Raw genomic sequence first — 19262 nt, 5'->3', positions numbered from 1 at the left:
CTCACATTCACACAAACACACACACACTTTACCCACTTCTATCCCACATGTTGTGGTGATGACATAAAACTAAGAGGAGGAGTCTTCACAGAGTCTTCACACACTCCCTGTGCTTAGCTCATCCCACTTACCACAGCTTTATGGAGCGGATTACTGCTCTGGACATTTTCATCTTTTAACACAACACAACATAACAACAGCTAATTATATATTTAATGAGCTAAAACTGAGGAGAGGTGTTAGATTAGATTAGATTAGATTGCCTTTATTGTCATTGAAAAAAGAATTCAACCAAATTCACGTTGCTTCCCCGCTGCGATACCACACAACACACACAAGACAGGACAAACACAAAACACAAAACCCATAAAAACATCATGAAATATCAATGTAAAAGCATATGGGGACATTGAAGATATTGCATGTTGCCCGCTGGGGATTGCACAACCCATTGTTGCCTATCTGTTCTTTAGGCTGCTATTCAGTTCTTTAATGGCACAAGAATAAAAACTATTATTTAGTTCTGTGACATGTCTTTTTCCTGTTGCGTCTTTATTTTTGGAAAATAAGTAGATTCCCATGTGCTGATAAACAGAGTATAGGTTGATCTAACTCACAGCATGATGGTACAAATAAATATAAACAGAAAAACATAATAAGAGAGGAAACTCGTAGATGAAAGAACAGTTTTAAACCAATAGCAGCCACTCGTCTTCTGTCAAATATGATTAAAACATGTGATGATGCCCATGCATGCAGAAATCTCTTATTAAAATCCGTTAAAACCATGTGAAGCGGTTCGTGTTTGATCCACAAATAAGTCATTAATCCAATTGTAAATGTATAAAATGTTAAAGCTAAGCTGCTTAAGTCAGAGGAATCTAATTAGTTGTTAAGACTGACCAGCAGCCGATCAAAATCCCATCAGAGGTGACCACGGCGCTGCCAACACACGGCTCGCTGTCCACTCTCACTGTCAACAGATTCAGGGGGGGGTCTATGGATGGTGGATCTTAATTAAGTGTAATATTATTGTTGCCGTTGTGTCTTAAAGGAATAGTTCACCAAAAAATGAAATTCACCCTCATGCTGATGAATACTCCGGAGTAGTTTTTTATTCCTCAAAGTGCATCTGGAGACCCGGGAGGCCGGTTCCTAGTCCAACAAAATCCTTATATGAGAGTCAATAGCACCCAACACAAAAACGTCCATAAAACTACACAAAAACCATGTAATCTTCCTCCATACAGCTGGTCTGCTGCAATCCAAGTGTCCTGAAGGGAGATAGTCCAGAGTTTACTCGAAACGACGGCACTTGGATTGTGTGGAGTGTGGAGGAATATTAAATGGTTTTTGTGTTGGGCACTATTGACTCTCATATAAGGATTTTGTTGGACTACGAACCGGCCTCCTGGGTCTCCAAATGCACTTTGAGGAATAAAAAACTACTAGGGTGAGTCAATAATGACTGAATTTCATTTTTTTGTGAACTATTCCTTTAAGACACAACAGCAACAATAATATTACACTAAATTAAAGCAGAAGTAAGCGATATTTTTGTGTTAATATAAGTCTTAAATAGTTATATCTTCCGACAGCAATCACTTACATAGAGTGTTTGGTCTGAAACACGGGTCTCTCAGTCCCTCTGCTCTGCTCTGAGCCGAGGAGAAAACTTTTCTTGTATCCTACAATTTTTATCCAATGAGGAGAGAGAACAGCATGCAGGGCTGTGTGTGCAGCCAAGGGATGCGCGTGAATGTGGTGACGTAGGGACGAGGACCAATAGATCCATGACGAGGGCGGGGGCTGCTAACTCCATCGGCTGACAAGACGTTATGGTGCGTTCAAGGCAACCCGTAACTCGTGTTTTTCCGACCTGTGAAGTCGTACCAGTTCGATCTGGTACGAGTTCACGGGTCGGAAGTTACGAGTGGCCGTTATAGTGACTTTCACAGGTAAAACAGGTCGGAAGAACACGAGTGGGTTGCCTGGAACGCTACAAAGTCGTAAGTCGTGACTTGAAGCTGTAACTTACGGTTTCAAAAGCCTGCCTGGAACGCAGCATTAGCCAAAACGACCGGATCGCTTACTTCTGCTTTAAGATCCAACATCCATTAAGACCTCACTGTTCCATGTCCTCATGATGAGCAGTTGTGTTTGTCCATAACTATCACAAACAAAACACTTTATTAACACGATTTAAACATGAAAAGTCTTTAAAGTGACGTTTTACTGTTTTCAGAGCTGAGTTTAGAAACTAGAAAATTTTGAGAAACTTAAAAACTCACTAGAAAAACATAAAATAAAACAGGATGAATTAAAAATGATAATATTATTAGTAGTAATAATAATACAGGTGCCATAACAGTGTTTTTAGTTGAAGCTGCTGCTTTGTGGATGGTCACAAATGAATACACACTTAGTATAAACTGTCTTACAACATAAAAGAGGAAAAACAGCAGTGAAACATGCTGCACAGATGTCTTTATAATGTAACGTCCTCATAAAGAGGGGTTGTATTTGTCCATAAATGTCACAGCAATCAATAAACTTTATTAACTTGATTCACACCTGAAGAGTCTGTAAAGTGAGTCAGAGTTTAGAAACGAACCCAAACTGAAACACTTGTCACAAGAAAAACATAGAATAAAAGAGGATGAATTAAAAATAACAATAACAGCAGTGTCTGTGCTATGATAGAGAAGTTGCTGCTCTGTGGACGGTGTCAGACTGGAGTTGGTCTGTGGGAGCTGTGGGAGCTGTGGGACGTGGCCGGACCTGTCCTGACTGATTGACCCTCTGCTGGTGAAGAGGAGCCTGAGGACAGATAACACACTGCAATTGACCAGCTGTCCACACATCTGCCCAGAGGACAACGAGAGAGAGAGAGAGGGAGAGAAGAGAGAAGGACGTGGTGCAAAGAAAAAAACATCTCCCCTTTTTTGTCCTTCAGCTGGACGTGAAGCAGGACGTGTCTCTGTCCGTCTGTTCGACTGGTTTTCTGCCTTTTTATGAAACAAAAAGCAGCGGATTGAATGCAGAGAGAAGAAAGAGACAGATTTTGTAGACACGAAGGTGAAGAAGTGAAAGACTGAGCTGAAGAGGACAGAGGACAGAGGAGCGAGGGGGATGAAAGATGAAGACTTTGTCCAAAGTGCAGGGCAGGACTGAGCAGCTGCTGGGATACGGAGCTGAGAGAGTGAGTGACGCTGCATGAAAACATCAAACTTAAACTTAACAACATGTCTGCTCATAATAATTAATGTATAGAATAAGACAAAACTGGACAAGAGGACAGACGGATGCACGCTTCATTTGGTTGTACAATAGTTTTTTAATCCTTTTCTAATATAAATATAAATATAAAGCTCAAAGAAATGTCATATTACTTTGTGTTTTACAGGGTTTTATAATACAGAGCTGATACAGAAATAACCTATTAGAGATAACATACAACTTATTTCAGTGTCAGTACTTCTTCAGGTTTTCAAAACAAAACTTTTCTCCGACTGATCCCTCAAAATTTTCCGACTCTTCCTCCTTCGTTCAGGCCTTTGACTGCTATTTTGGAAAACCAATAGATTCCCAATTGCTACTGATTGTTACTACACCACCACAGCACGATGTAGAATACACATATGTAGAAAGAAGAGGAAACCTGGAGATAAAAGAACTTTAGATGGGTTGATAGATAGTTTGATAATCTCATAGTTACAGCAGCAGCAACAGACATCCATCACACACAGGCAACAGCAGAAAATAAATAAAAACAGAAAACGGATCTATCTCTGTACAAGGTTGTGAAAAAGAAAGAAAATTATGAAATTGAAGGTTGTTTTTCTGTGGTGGGAATGAGATAATGAATCTGGACTCACTCTTCAGTCTTCTCTGACCTTAGGGTTTGACGTTGTGCTCAGTTCAGACCTCTCAGAGAAATTCCACAGATAAGATAAGAAACCACTTAAACCGAGGCAAAAATAGGAAAGAGAGAGACGGAGAGAGAGAAAGGGAGACAAGTGGTTTAATTATCTCTATCTCTATTTTTTTAATCTCTCCTCTGGTCTACCTGCTCCTGAACTCATCACACAAACATTAAAACACAAATAGAGCCCTTAATTAAAGTTTTAAAAAACACAGATAAATAACACTGAAATGAAAAGAAATGGCAGCAGCAGAGGTTTACTTTACTATATTATTATTATTATTATCCGCCTCCATATCCTCAACAAACATTACAGTAAGAAAGGCTGCCAAATATTACACATTTTTCTAGTAGACCTGATTGTACAGGTGCATCTCAATAAATTGGAATATCATGGGAAAGTTTATTTATGTCAGTAATTCAACAACAACAACAAAAAGAAAGAAACTAATACATTATATAGATCCATTAAACACAGAATGAAACATTTCATGTCTTTATGTATTTAATTTATTTTAATTGTAGTGATTGTGACTTGCATTTAATGAAGACCTAAAATTCAGTATCTCAAAAAACCAAAAGATAAAAGACCAAAAAAGAAAAAAAAAAAAAAGCATTTTTAATATGGAAATGTTGGCCTTCTTCCATCTCAATACTTTGACTTGAACTACTGGAAATTGACTTGTAGTTCTTTCCCGGGAGTTCATCTGGGCGACACCAACATAGCACAATGAATGGAGACAACGCCACCTTTTTTAGACGAGTTATTACACTAATGTTAAGACCCACAGTGGGCTCAAATTCATTTTTCTTTTCTGTACAGCTTTAATATTAGACCAGTATTTATTTTTTATTAATTTTAACTAATTGCCTTTCTTCTTTTTTTTTTGAAAGTATATTTTTTGGCGTTTTTTGCCTTTATTTGACAGCACACAGTGAGATAGACAGGAAAGGGGGAGGCAAGAGAGGGGGAATGACATGCAGGAAAGGTCTGCCCGATGCGGGATTCGAACCGGGGACGCCTGCGTTGAGGACTGTAGCCTCTACATGGGGTGGCCGCCTTAACCACTGCGCCACGCACCGCCCCTAATTGCCTTTCTTTAACCAATTATCTTCTTATATGACTGTCTTCTGCCTGATTTGGACACCTTAATCTCCCTACAGGGATAAATAAAGGTTTCACTGAAGGTGTGCACAATTTTTGAACTGAAAGAGTAGAAGATTCCCTGTAGATTATTATTTTGTGCCAAGTGTCTTCTGTGATGGCTTCATTTAAATCTGTCTAGAGTTCATCCAGTTCATCACTTCACTTTATTCTCTTGTTGTCAGATTTCCGACGCCGGCCGAGAGAAGCTGCTGTCGTCGAGTCCGGAGAACGTGAGGAGGCAGCGGAGGTGGAGCAGGAGCAGGAGAACCAGCGTGGCTGCAGGATGCGAAGGTAACATCATCATCATCACCACCACTAGTGCTGCTGCTGCTGCTGCTGCTGCTGCTGCTCCGTGCACTTTCCCGTGTCGGCCACAAGGAGGCGCCATCTGATAGAAGAGGAGCTCCTATTATACAGTAGTTGCACTGTTACAGACATAACATCACTGACGAATTTAAGATTTAAAATACTTAAAGCAACACAAAACCTCTGGCTGGTGATTGGATATTGTCTAATTACTAAACACACACACACACGCACACACACACACACACACACACACACACATGCATGCATGCACGTACAGTAATCCCAGTGCTTTTCAGCTCCCAGGGATCATTTCAGCAGAGTTTTTAAAAGCTTAACTCGATGGCACAGAGACCCGGAGCATTTAGATGTTTGTATATATCTGTAATCCTTCGTCCTCAGTCGACTCAGTCAGACTCGTGTCGCCGTCATCGTCGCCATCGCCTTTGTGACACACGAGCGTCTCGCACTGTTACAGTAGACACACAGCAGCTGTTTACTGGAGACGGCTTCTTCTTGTCCGTTTGTTGTTTGTTGTTTCTCTGCTTCTTTTATCCATGTTTGGGTTTCCACTTTTAGTTTGTGCATAAATCTCCCTGGACAGCTGTGGCTCAGAAGATCACGCAGTCATGAACACTTAATCTTTTGCCATGAGATTAAATCGGCCCGTTTCCATCCTGGCGTCCCAGCGCTGTTTCTGTTTGTTATGAGAGGAAAACGCTGTGGGTGGCACCTGTGCTGCTGCTGCTGCTGCTGCTGCTGCTGCTGCTGCTGCTGCTGCTGCTGCTGCTGCTGCTGATGGTCGAGCATCAACCGACTGAGTCACTGCAGCAGCGGTGGTTTTTATTTCAGCTTTACTCACTTCACTTCACACACAGACAAACACCGACAGAGGGGGTTGTCATAATATTTGTGCGATTTCTGGTGACTGTACAAACCCCACTGAGCTGTAGAGGTCAAGTGAATTTTCCAGAGATGTTTTTTTTGAATTTCCTCTTCACTTTAAACAGCAGCTCTGACTCCTTGACATGAAGTTATGTCTGCACAGTCGTCCTCTCAATATGTATACATATAACCACACACACTTTGAGAAGTATCTTTCTGTTAGAACTGATGATCCAATCTGTGATTTCATGAATATAAAGTAATGAACAAATCAAAAATCTGGAGCTAATGAGGCTTAATGAAAAGTGGAAAATGACGGAGCTGATATGTACAGTATATGTGTCATCAGCTGTGGTTTAATCCATGTGTGAACAGGTCAATGTGGAAAGCAATTGCTTCAAATCAATATTGTTTCTTGTGAGTTGAGCTGGATCAGTGGTTTCGCCCACATTTAAAGGGATACTTCACCCAAAATCAATAATTCACCAATCATTTACTCACCGTCATGCCAAGAAAAGGGTTTGTTGAACTTTCAGAGTTATCAAAACGCTTTCATATAATGGCGGCGGATAGAGTTCACTTTTCAATCGTCCAAAACACACACTATGAAACATCCAGATACCTCCATACTGCTCGTCTGTACTGACCCAAGTGTCCTGAAGCCGCCACATGGAAAAGTTGTTCAGAAAGAATTAATGTGATCTCTGTTTTTAGCCTTGTTGTAGCAGTAGCTCCCGTGGCTGCACGAGATGTTCTTCCGTGTTTACATCAAACATCCAATGGTTTACAACGACGAACGAACATCTCGCAGCAAATCTCACGCGTGTGCACAAACATCAACAGAGCCACTGGGAGCTGCTGCTACAACAAGGATAAAAACAGAAATCAAATTATTTTTTTCCGAACAACTTTTCCATGTGGCGGCTTCAGGACACTTGGGTCAGTACAGACGAGCAGTATGGAGGTATCTGGATGTTTCATAGTGTGTGTTTTGGACGATTCAAAAGTGAACTCTATCCGCCGCCATTATATGAAAAAGAGTTTTGATAATCTGTCATTGATCAGGAGGTTCTGATCTTCAGGTTGGTTCAGTCCTGGTTTGTTGAAGAAATGACTGAAGAGAGGAAAAGTCCGTTGAGAAGGTGATGAGGAGGTGTGAAGAGGGAGAGAGGGACAGAGAGGGAGGAGGAGGAGGAGGAGACAGATGCCTGTTGGCTCCATCTCTCCTCTGAGCTCCTCCCCCTCCCCCCATCCTTTCCCCCCTCCTCCCTCTCTCCCTCTCTCCCTCTAATCTCCACTCGGCTGGAGATGGAGCAGAGGACAGACTTTGGTTCTGCTGCTCCTCGTCTTCACATCATGGGATAGAAACTTATTATTATTATTCTGCCGCTCAGACTGGAGCTCTGTGAACTGTTGTTGCTCTCCTCTGGATCTACCACAGGAACAGTGTGTGTGTGTGTGTGTGTGTGTTTATGTGTGTGTCTGTGTGTGTGCACTATGCTGCCTGCCTCTCGTCGTAGCGTGGGGAGCGGGTCGTCATCATGAGGGGGGGTCACCACCAGCGAGGGTGTGGGTGTCAGCACCTGTTCAGGAAACTGCTCAGCACATGTGGCTGCTGCTTCGGCCGGGTCAGAGGTACGTACGTGCTGCACATTTAACTAAAACATCACACCGTTTATACTATACTACAGTTTAATCTCTCACTGAGCTCTCTGGTGTCTCAGATAGAGGTGGAGTTCATTTTATTTTAAGTTATAAGATAAAGTTTTTATGACATTTTCCATCGGTCACTGTCCTGTGGTGCAGAGGACGGCTCTTCTGCCTGAGCTGTGATTATTCTTCATGTTTAATTCAACATTTAGGAAAGAAAGTGGTGACTTCGACTTCACTTTGTGTTGTGGATGTTATAGAAAACTCAATTGCTTCCTGCAGAAACACACTCAGCAGTGGTTTAAATCCGTTTTCTCGTACAATTGAGCTATAATATTTTATTATCCGACAGATTCGGTGTGTTTGTTGGTTGTGTGAGTGCAGAGCTGGACGAGTTCCTTCTGTTTCCTGATGTATAGTGTGTGTGTGTGTGTGTGTGTGTGTGTGTGTGTGTGTTAGTGCTGGTTCTGTTTCTGAGACATGGACTTTGACTGAACAACTGTGATGACATTCACAATCTTTCTTCATTATTGATTACGGATAGAAGGACGTTTTTTTGTCACTGTGGCTCCACAATGAATTTCAGTTTGGCTCTCTCACAGCACAAATCAACGTAAGACAAGAAAAAACTAGATAAACGACAACAACTGTGTGAACTCACATGATATGTAATAAAATATATACACTACAGTATATAACTTTTTCTGTCATTAAAGCAGAAGTAAGCGATGTTTTTGTGTTAATATAAGTCTTAAATAGTTATATCTTCAGACAGCAATCACTTACATAGAGTGTTTGGACCGAAACACGGGTCTGTCAGTCACTCTGCTCTGCTCTGAGCCGAGGAGAAAACTTTTCTCGTATCCTACAGTTTTTATCCAATGAGGAGAGAGAACGGCATGAAGGGCTGTGTGTGCAGCCAAGGGATGCACGCGAATGTGGTGACGTAGGGACGAGGACTGTTATGGTGCGTTCAAGGCAACCCGTAACTCGTGTTTTTCCGACCTGTGAAGTGGTACCAGTTCGATCTGGTACGAGTTCACGGGTCAGAAGTTACGAGTGGCCGTTATAGTGACTTTCACAGGTAAAACAGGTCGGAAAAACACGAGTTGCGGGTTGCCTGGAACACTACAAAGTCGTAAGTTGTGACTTGAAGCTGTAATTTACGGTTTCAAAAGCCTGCCTGGAACGCAGCCTTAGCCAAAACGACCAGATCGCTTACTTCTGCTTTAATGGAATAAGTTGAGTTGAGAATGTGTTTTCTACACCTGGAGGCAAAGTGAAGAGTCACTGTGACAAAATGTTCCTTCTGGTTTGATTTACAGTAAAGGTTTAGGCTGTTGTTGAGAAGCAGCTGCAAAAAAAAAAGAGAGAGAAACAAACAAGAAAACAAACGTGATAGAGTCACATCTGGATCTGATCTACCTCTGATCATTTGAATCAGATGAGTCGATGATTCACTGTCCTCACACTCGTCTTCGTAAGAAACTAACCCCACATTCTTCTTCTATATATGTCTTTATATCTGTCTGTTGTTGCATAAGAGAGAAAGGTGATGACACTTCTATGGGCCCAAAAAAACAACCCCCCAGTAGCTTTATCTGACTTTTTATGACTACATTATTCCCCTTAACACTGACTAATACTCACACGTTGATGCTGCATCAGAATCATAACAAAGCCACAAAGCATGCAACATTCAGGAAATACGTTTTATTTTCCAAGCAAACCCCCCCCCCCCCCCTGTCTTTTTTTTTTATTTTTAAATAACTTAGAACAAGTTGGAGCAACAGTAGCCCCCCGCAAAATAATAATAATTATTAAATGTATTGCATCAGGCAAGAACATAGAGTAACAGAAAAATGAATAATATTTTTCTAATAATAATAACGGCCCTGTTTATATGTTTCTATGTAACATGTAGTTCTGTAGTGAACACATGATATTTTAGTTAAACACACACAGTTGATCAAATCAGTAAGTTTTAGTTTAGTTTATTAAAAGTCTGTTTGGTTATTATATATATATATATATAAAAAACATACGTTTATATTCACAGGAACTTTTCTGTCTCTTTTGTTTCCTCATCAGATTCATATTTGACTTGTGTGGACACATGAGAGTGAACCTTAACCTGCAGCGCTGCACTGACAGCTGCACACACACACACACACACACACACACACACACACACACACACACACACACACACACACACACATAGACATGCAACCTTGTCCCATTACTGCCCCGACCCTTAAATCCTCTGCTGTTCTAGTTGCTGTGCAGTGATGATTACAGAGCAGCTCTGTCTCTCTCTCTCTCTCTGTCTCTCTCTCTCTGTCTCTCTTTCCTCCTACAAACAGACGTGAGTGTGAAACGTGAAAACAAAAAAACACGAGTCCTGAAGAGTCGAGATCCTCAGTTTCTCAGATCTCATCTTTTCTGTGGGTTGCACATCCCTGTCTGCAGCCTGAAGCTGCACAAACTGTTTTCAGCCATTTGCAACTGTTTGTTTTTGCAGGAGAAATGCACATTCTTTCTTTCTTTCTTTCTTTCTTTCTTTCTTTCTTTCTTTCTTTCTTTCTTTCTTTCTTTCTTTCTTTCTTTCTTTCTTCTCTCTACCTCCCTGAAGTCTTCACCCCTCCATCGCTCACTGTGTGTGTCACTTCATTTGGCCTTGTGTCGACCACCAGTTCAGGAGAAAAACACCTCCAGATTTGGGAAACTTGCTCAATAATCTTCTACTTGAACCTCCATCATCCACCTCCATGAGTAACTGTCCACATTATCACATGATGACTAACACTAAGCACTGAAGTGTTTAGTTACACTGAACTCATACATATTCAGTCATCCACGTACAGTTGCAACTGTTTTTCCTCTTTTGAATCTGATCATTGTGCATCTCCTCGAATATATACTTGTAAATGTTAGATTTGAACAATTTATAATGTTTTTAAAAAGCCGTACAAACTCACGACTCGGAGCTCAGAAATTTTCCAACTTTCAAGAACAACTGGAACGCACCATGAAGTTGGCAACAAGCTGTTTAAAGAGGAACTCTGCTACCTCAATTAACCACCTCCAGTCCAGTCCTAGTTCTGGTTAAATCAGTGACTTGTAACTAGTTCCAGGGAGAATGGAGGCTCTCTGCCTTCCACCTAGCGTCTCTTGGCTGAAAACCAACCTTGTAAGATCAGAGCCTCCGACCCGGTGTCCCAACTCTCGTCTCCATGGCGACACCGCCACACAAACGTAACGCGCCCCGTAACCCGTAATCTCTTGTTGATGACAGATAAGACTACACAGATATACACATGGTAACATGGTAGATGATAAATAACCTTATCCACCGCTGCATGGATTGATTTCTCACCGGCTCCGTTGAAAACAAATGCACATGGAGGAGAGGAGGGTTAGAGACACAGAGGAGGAGAGACTGGAGTTGCATAGTTGCCCTTTAACATAGTGGAGCATTGATCAGCTGATATTTCCCAATTAAAAACTAATATTAATTGACCTGGTGTCCAGATATTGTGGTTTAAAGTGGATGTTAATGTTGTGACATGTCAGTTTTTGTGCAGCGCTGCAGGTTTAATGTTCAGTCGAAGGCCGTGGAGAAAGTTTAACCCTGAATTTAGAGGTGAAGTCTGTAGTTGTGTGCGTGTTGTTGGACATGAAGTCAGATCTTCAGAGACTAGAGAAAGTTTTTGGTCTGAGGACGAGAGCGACAGAGAGAGAGAGTGAACAAGTGAGAGTGAGAGTTCACGTCGTCAGGCTGGAGAGTCGTGGGAAAAAGGAAGTGGTGTCCGACCGGAGCGGAGAAACTGTAACTGGGTCAATTGTCAACGTGCAGGATGTGATCACATGTGAGGATGAAGAGATGTTCATCATCATCATCATCATCATACTGATGTTCACTTCACATCTGGACTGTGATGAATATAGATGAAGAGGAAAATCATGGACGTTATTTAAAAAACCTGGCACCTTCATCGTTACCCACAATGCACTGCAGGAGAGTCAGGCCAGGTGTGTTTAGCTCATAGAGGCTAATGTGGTGTTGTGTCGATCTCTAACTACTTTTTTAAACTCTTATTATCTGTAATATAAATCAAGTTCAAATAAAATGCAGAATATAAAAACATCTGAGCATGCGCATCTTGATTGACGGCCGCGATCACGTGCAGTCGCCAGAAATTTGTGATGTCAAAATGTGGTCATGAGACAAAAAAGGGTTGGGAACCACTGCTCTAACCGTTGTTTAAAGGGATAGTTCAACATTTTGGCAAATCGGCCCATTGCCATAATCCCTATAGTCATAGCAGTAGGTTTGTTACCTTTAATTGTCGGTGCAAGCTATTGCGAGCCGCGAGCTGCTCAGAGCTATGCTAAAGAGGCTCATGAGATTTCTTGGTTTCCCTCATCAAACTAATCAAATACACAATCCAACAACTCCAAAACGCTCTGGTGGACAAGTTGTGACCTGCACATTCACCACACTATGAGATAATAACAGAACGTTACCAGACAGAGTTGTTTTTGAGGTAAATTCATACAAAACCGCTGATGCGCGTTGCCTTCAGGGACAGTTTTTCAGCAAGCAGTCTCCGCAATCAACTTGTGCAGGTCACACCTTGTCCACGAGAGCGTAATAGCTTGCACCGACAATTAAAGGTACAAACCTACTGCTGAGACTTTAGGGATTAAGGCAATGACCAATTTGCCAAAATGTAGAACTATCCCTTTAAATGAATATATATTTAAAATGATGACTCTCTGCTGTTTATATTTCTCTTTTCCCTTGAAGTTGTCAGGAACAGCTGCATTTAAAAACAGGACAGATGTGGAGTGTGTGTGAGGAGGTCGTATTATTATAATAAACAGTAACTCGGGGGCCTGATAATATTATCAACATGTCGCAATCTAGTAGTTAAATGCTAAAAGTCTCTGCATGGAATTAAATTCTAATGTGGGGCAAAGATGACAAACAGTGTGTGTGTGTGTGTGTGTGTGTGTGTGTGTGTGTGTGTGTGTGTGTGTGTGTGTGTGTGTGTGTGTTTGGACTGATAAACTGTGCATTAATCCGCTGAGGATTTGATGTGAGTGGCTGATTTGTCGTCGTGGCATCGACGGCTGAATGACGTATTTATTTTTCTTGGCGGTTTTTCAACAGGAAGTCAAACATCAGATCTGATGATGATGATGATGATGATGATGATGATGATGATGATGATGATGATGATGATGATGATGATGGTGATGATGGTGATGATGGTCGGAGCTGAGTTGTAGTCACAGTGTTCAGTCTGTTTGAAGCAGCATCTTCTGTGCTGTGTTTATATGTGATTGTGATGTAAGTGTTATGAATGATGTGATAGTGAATATATTAAATACACAACTAAACTCACTGTGAGTTCAGTTTTAAAGGGATAGTTCAACATTTTGGCAAATTGGCCCATTGCCATAATCCCTATAGTCATAGCAGTAGGTTCGTTACCTTTAATTGTCGGTGCAAGCTATTTTTAGAACGGCGGAGCAGAGCCGTGAGCTGCTCAGAGCTACGCTACGGAGGCTCATGGGATTTCTTGGTTTCCCTCATCAAACTCATCAAATACACAATCCAACAACTCCAAAACGCTCTGGTGGACAAGTTGTGACCTGCACATTCACCACGCTATGAGATAATAACAGAATGTCACGAGACAGAGTTGTTTTAGAGGTTAAATGCAGAGACTGCTTGATGAAAAACTGTCCCTGAAGACAACGTGCATCAGTGGTTTTGCATGAATTTCCCTCTAAAACAACTCTGTCTGGTAACGTTGTGTTATTATCTCATAGCGTGGTGAATGTGCAGGTCACAACTTGTCCACCAGAGCGTTGTGGAGTTGTTGGATTGTGTATTTGATGAGTTTGATGAGGGAAACCAAGAAATCCCATTAGCCTCCGTATAGCGTAGCTCTGAGCAGCTCACGGCTCTGCTCCACCGTTCTAAAAACAGCTTGCACCGACAAATAAAGGTAACGAACCTACTGCTATGACTATAGGGATTATGGCAATGGGCCAATTTGCCAAAATGTTGAACTATCCCTTTAATAAAGCTGCACTATTATTTACGCAATTTATGATTATAACATGACTGGACCAGAAGCAGCACCAACGTTCTGCTCAGGCATCAATAATCAATAACATACGAATATAACACTGATAGAGGTCGTTGTGTTGCAAAATTAAAACTTATTTAAAGTTCATTTTGTTGAAAACCATAAATACAGGGCGTCTCGTTCTGCTTTTATTTAACTAAACGTCTGAATTCTCACTGTGTCAGACTGTTTCTGTCACAGCAGTAAAAAGGAAACAGTCTGTGTTTTAGTTTCTAGTTTTTACTTTATTCATCGTTGATCTAAACGTGGTATTTAATGTGAGTGTGTGTGGATGTTGACAGCTCCAGGAGCAGAGTCACCTGCTTCTCATTTTTTATTACTGGTCAGTAAACGCAGCACAGAGCTGAAGACAATGAGAGGAAGTGTGGCGCTGCTCTAAGTGGAAATGAAGGAAACTCACAAAATGAGAAAACCTGAAGCCAAGTGAAGCCTGATGACTTTCCTTTTCCCCTGTGAACCAGAAACTCTGAAATATTCCACAGAAAAACTCACACAACAGCGACAACACACGCGTTTCTGTTTCTGCAGCTGCTGCAGCTTCGTGCGATTCAGGATTCACCGTCGATTCACCGTCGCAGTCTGAGCCGATGAAGCTCCAGAGCTACAGACAGGATTACTGAAGGTCGACTGACCCCTGGCTAATGTTTGGTCCTGTTTGCTGCCCTTTCTATCTCTCTCTTTCAATTCAATTCAATTCAATTCAATTCAATTCAATTCAATTCAATTCAATTCAATTCAATTCAATTCAATTCAATTCAATTCAAATTTGCTTTATTGGCATGAATGTTACGAGAACTATGTTGCCAAAGCATCAAGAATCAATGAAACAAAACAAATACAACTCACAGAATCAAATATATACAAATAAGATAAAAATTTAAAAGTATATATACATTTATACTGTATACCCTATGCAAGTATATATATACAGGTAGTTCATATTAAATGATGATGATAATATGAATGAATGAATAAATTAATTAATTCATTTTATTTTCAAACATGTATTAAAAAAGTATGTAACTATTTGTACATACAAAAGAAAGAAAAAGAAAGAAAAACAAAAAAAATAGAGCCAAGACATAACAAAACATCGCACATTGTTCAAAAAAGGAGTGGGAAGAAGTACAAAACTTTTTAAATAATAATACATAATAGTAATAATAATACATAAAATAAAGAAATGAAAATCAACAACAAAAATATATACACGTAGTTCATATTAAATGATGATGATAATAATTAATAATACATAAAATAAAGAAATGAAATGTCTATCCATCTCCACCCATCCATCTGGAGAGGTGTGCTGTCTGAGCCAATGGGGTCGCAGAGAGAGAGTCAAGCCCCGCCCACCACCACTAAACTGTCCATCAAGTCTCACATAGATCAGAGAAGATGCGTGTCTTAAAAATTCACATCAAAACACAGTTTTCATGGGATAAAACTGTTGGATTTTACACACTAGACACACACACACACACACGCTGACCGTCCCCGAGGTCCTGATGGCGGTCCAGCTGCTGCTGCTGCTGCTGCTGCTGCATCGTGGGAAAATGACACGTTACATAATAAGTGACAGAAACAAACACGACGAGCGTCAGAGAGTCAGAGTTCAGAGAAATTGACGATGCAGATGATCAGATGGTCGTTAATGACCCGGCCGCTAAAACGACAACAAGGAGGCCAGATGGCTCCGAGTGTGTGTGTGTGTGTGTGTGTGTGTGTGTGTGTGTGTGTGTGTGTGTGTGTGTGTGTGTGTGTGTGTGTGTGTGTGTGTGTTGGGGTCATACTGTACAGATGAGGACGTGGATGGTGAAGCCGCTCTGAGCTGTTTGTTTTCTGGTTAATTATTAGGATGTTTCTTCTTTCGACGACGTGTGAAGGTCGTCATGACGTCGCGAAACATCTGGTCCAAACTAGAGCTGCAACAATTAATCGATTAATCGCACAATAACCGATTATTAAATCAATAGAGGGTATGCGTTTACGTCACCTTGCCCTGGGACACGCCCCTTTCGTTCAGACTGAGTGGCAAAACAAAGGAGCTGTGGACACAGAGAAACTGGGTAAAAGATGTACTATCAAAACAAATCGAGATCAGAAGGACTCGACAATGATCCGTACCAGCTTCCCAAAACCATCTGGTCCACGGAAAAACGTGTTGCCAGAAATCAACGAATCATTTCAAAATTAAATCAATCAGCCATTAGATTTAAACAGAAACTAAAGCCAACTACTGGTGTCTGCCTCCTCCTTCAGTATCTACATGTCCAATACAGTCACATGGTTTACGTTGTGTTTTTTAATCAATGTGACTGCGGTACCGGCAGAGTGACAGACAGGTTTATTGTTAATGTGCAGAGGGACGAGATTACAGCTGTTATTTGGTTCTGACACTTAAAGGAACAACGAGGAGTTTTGGAAAAGCGAAGTGTTTTCACACTACACTTATGAGCCTCCGCGCACCGTAGAATTCTTTGAACGGCGCAAGACAGACTCATGTTTTCATTCATCAAGAATTAAAGTCAGAGGTTGGAAGACGATCACATACCGTCGTAGTTCCGACCATAAACGGCGATTCGACGCCGTTATTCTCATGAGCGTCCGTGAAACCGAAAGTAAGGAAACGCTGGTCGGCTCGCCCAGCATTTCCACCACCACTAATAATAACAAAATAACGATAGAGACAAAACGATATATTTATCGAAAATGGGCCCATTAACAAGTGTGGGTAACGTAGATTCATCCACATTAACGTGAGACTTTTTTATAACCAAAAAAACTCCTCGTTGTCCCTTTAAACCTGAGTTGGTTCTATACTGACAAACTCTAACAAGTCAAACTGTAGGATGTGTTAGAGGACTAATTTATCTGTCTAACCATCATAACTATGACACCTGAAACTGTAAACACAGCTGATCGATCGAAATAAATCACCGCTCCAGTGAATTTACTTTGCGTCATTGAGAACAGGTTCTTCAATGTAACTCGGTCAAAGTCAGACGTATCCTCAAGATTTTTTTGCAGTTCTGTTAGGTCATGCTGCGGTAGCCTACATGCTGACAAAGTTAGACATGTCAGACTTGTATGGGCTCGGAGAAAATCGCTCTGTTACTTTCATCGATTTTAAACTTTGGCGGCTCTGCCACCCTCGAATAATCGGTTTGTGTAGTTTTTTAAGAAAAAAAGTCCATATTCTCTGATTCCAGCTTCTTAAATGTGAATATTTCTGGTTTCCTTGTTCCTTTATGACAATAAACTGAGTCTCTCTTTGGTTTGTGGGCAAAACAAGACAATTGAGGACGTCATCTTGTGGTTTGGGAAACACTGATTGACATTTTTCAACATTTTTTAACATTTTATTGACCAAACAACTAATCGACAGATTAATCGATAATGATAATAATTGTTAGTTGCCAAACTTTCCTTCACTCTCTGTATCGATGTTGATCATGAACCTTCAGAGTCTCAGTTGCTGCAGAATTTAAGACTTTTGCACAAACTATAACGTTCGTCCGTCTTGTTCTCTCTGCTGCTGCAGCTTTTCCTCCTGTCGTCCTGATCTGATTGATTATTGTTGAGTTGTGTGAATTCTGATAAGATTCATTTGGACCCATCAACACTACACACACACACACACACACACACACACACACACACACACACACACACACACACACACACACACACACACACACACACACACACACACACACACACTACACACACTCTGTTCGCTCTGAATCATCCATTAACCGAGATGAGTTTGTGTCGGTCGGAGTGAAGCGCCATGCAGATGATGAATTAGTTTAATCATTGCAATTAATTACCGGAGCCCTAATTTAAATGTCTGGGTTTGTTTTATCGGAGGCTAAAACTTTTGTCAGAAGAGAGTTTGGTTGTCATAGCAACGGATGACAGCACCAGGAGAACGCCGGCGGTGTCCTGATCAGTGGAGGCAACAGCAGCAGCAGCAGCAGCAGCGGAGGAGGAGGAGGAGGAGCAGAGGCCTCTCAGTGTTTAATAGCTGTATCAGGCAGTTTTGGCAAATGGCTGACCCAGATTTTCTCTGGCTTCTTGAAAGCTTGTTATTATGATTACAGCTTACGTAAATGTGCTGACAGCGAGGCAGCAGTGGCTTCTGGGACGAGTCCAAAACGACACAAAGTAGGAACTCCTAAAAAGATCCCCGCTCTGCTACGATCAGCAGAACGGAGGGAAACGCTGCCGCTCTGATTAAAAACAGCGTGCTGCAGGATTAGGGGAGCGACGCTTTTTCTTTCCACAGTCTGGAGACTCAAGGCGAAGGAAGGAAACCAGATCCAGCTGTGGATGGACAGAGAGAGTTTCTGTCGGCTCCTGAACCGGTCCAGTTCATCCTTTCTGGACCCTCGTGTCCAACAATGGACACACAAAATAACTGCTATAAAATCATCATATATCAATATTTTTTAATGCTTTTTTTGCATAAATTTCTTAAGCCACTTCAGCTCTGCTCAAAACTACCAAATTTGCATTAATTTTTGCGATTTTAAGCCTTTAAATGCCGGTTAAGACTTCAAACTGGTGCAAAAAGTGTTACCAGTGTACTATAAATGAGTAACTGACAATAGATTTCCAAAAAAAATGTCAAAAAAGAAACTTTATTGCAGAAATCCATACCTTTAGCGGTAACACAGCCAAAATGATCAGCAAATCAAAAAAGGAAAAATGGAAAAAAAAATGTCCAAAAAAGGACCCAGGGACCCCTGAGGTTCATTGCAGACGATTCACAGTCTCAGTGATCTGTTGTGTAAATGTATTTTGTCAAGAATCAATTGGGAAAAAAAGGCTTAAAATGAATAATGTGGTGGTGAATATATGAAATACACAACAACTAAACTCACTGTGAGTTCAGTTTTAATAAAGCTGTGCTATATTATTCACACAATAACAGAAGAAGCACCAATGTTCTGGTCAGGCATCAATAATCAATAACACATTGATAGAGGTCGGTGTGTTGCAAAATTAAAACTTATTTTAAGTTAATTACGTCTCTGTTGCTGCATTTCTGCTTTTATTCAACGTCTGAATTCTCACTGTTTTTGTCACTGCAGTGAAAAGGAAACAGTCTGTGTTTTAGTTTTTACTTCATTCATTGTCAATCTGGTTTCTTAAAGTCGAGGATGTGTGTGTGTGT

The 19262-nt window shown here is 41.0% G+C and overlaps 1 protein-coding gene across 3 annotated transcripts in view; it reads left to right on the top strand.

Moving 5' to 3' along the window:
• Nucleotides 1–19262, top strand: part of LOC310985783 (rho guanine nucleotide exchange factor 25-like) — a gene marked incomplete at its 5' end in the record, with an annotated part of 51194 nt that overhangs the window by 3129 nt on the left and 28803 nt on the right. For 2 of the 3 annotated variants that reach the window (XM_083971443.1, XM_083971442.1), the window contains one exon: nucleotides 7805–7898. In XM_083971443.1, the coding sequence (XP_083827569.1) occupies nucleotides 7805–7898 (94 nt within the window). Of the gene's footprint in view, nucleotides 1–5254; nucleotides 5364–7804; nucleotides 7899–19262 lie in introns of those variants that run through there. The other variant, XM_083971444.1, reaches the window with a different exon arrangement.

Source organism: Trachurus trachurus (assembly GCF_905171665.1).
Source record: "Trachurus trachurus genome assembly, chromosome: 5".
NCBI classification, from domain to species: Eukaryota; Metazoa; Chordata; class Actinopteri; order Carangiformes; family Carangidae; genus Trachurus; species Trachurus trachurus.
Note: the sequence above shows the minus strand (reverse complement) of the source record. Positions and strands in the feature narration are given on the sequence as shown.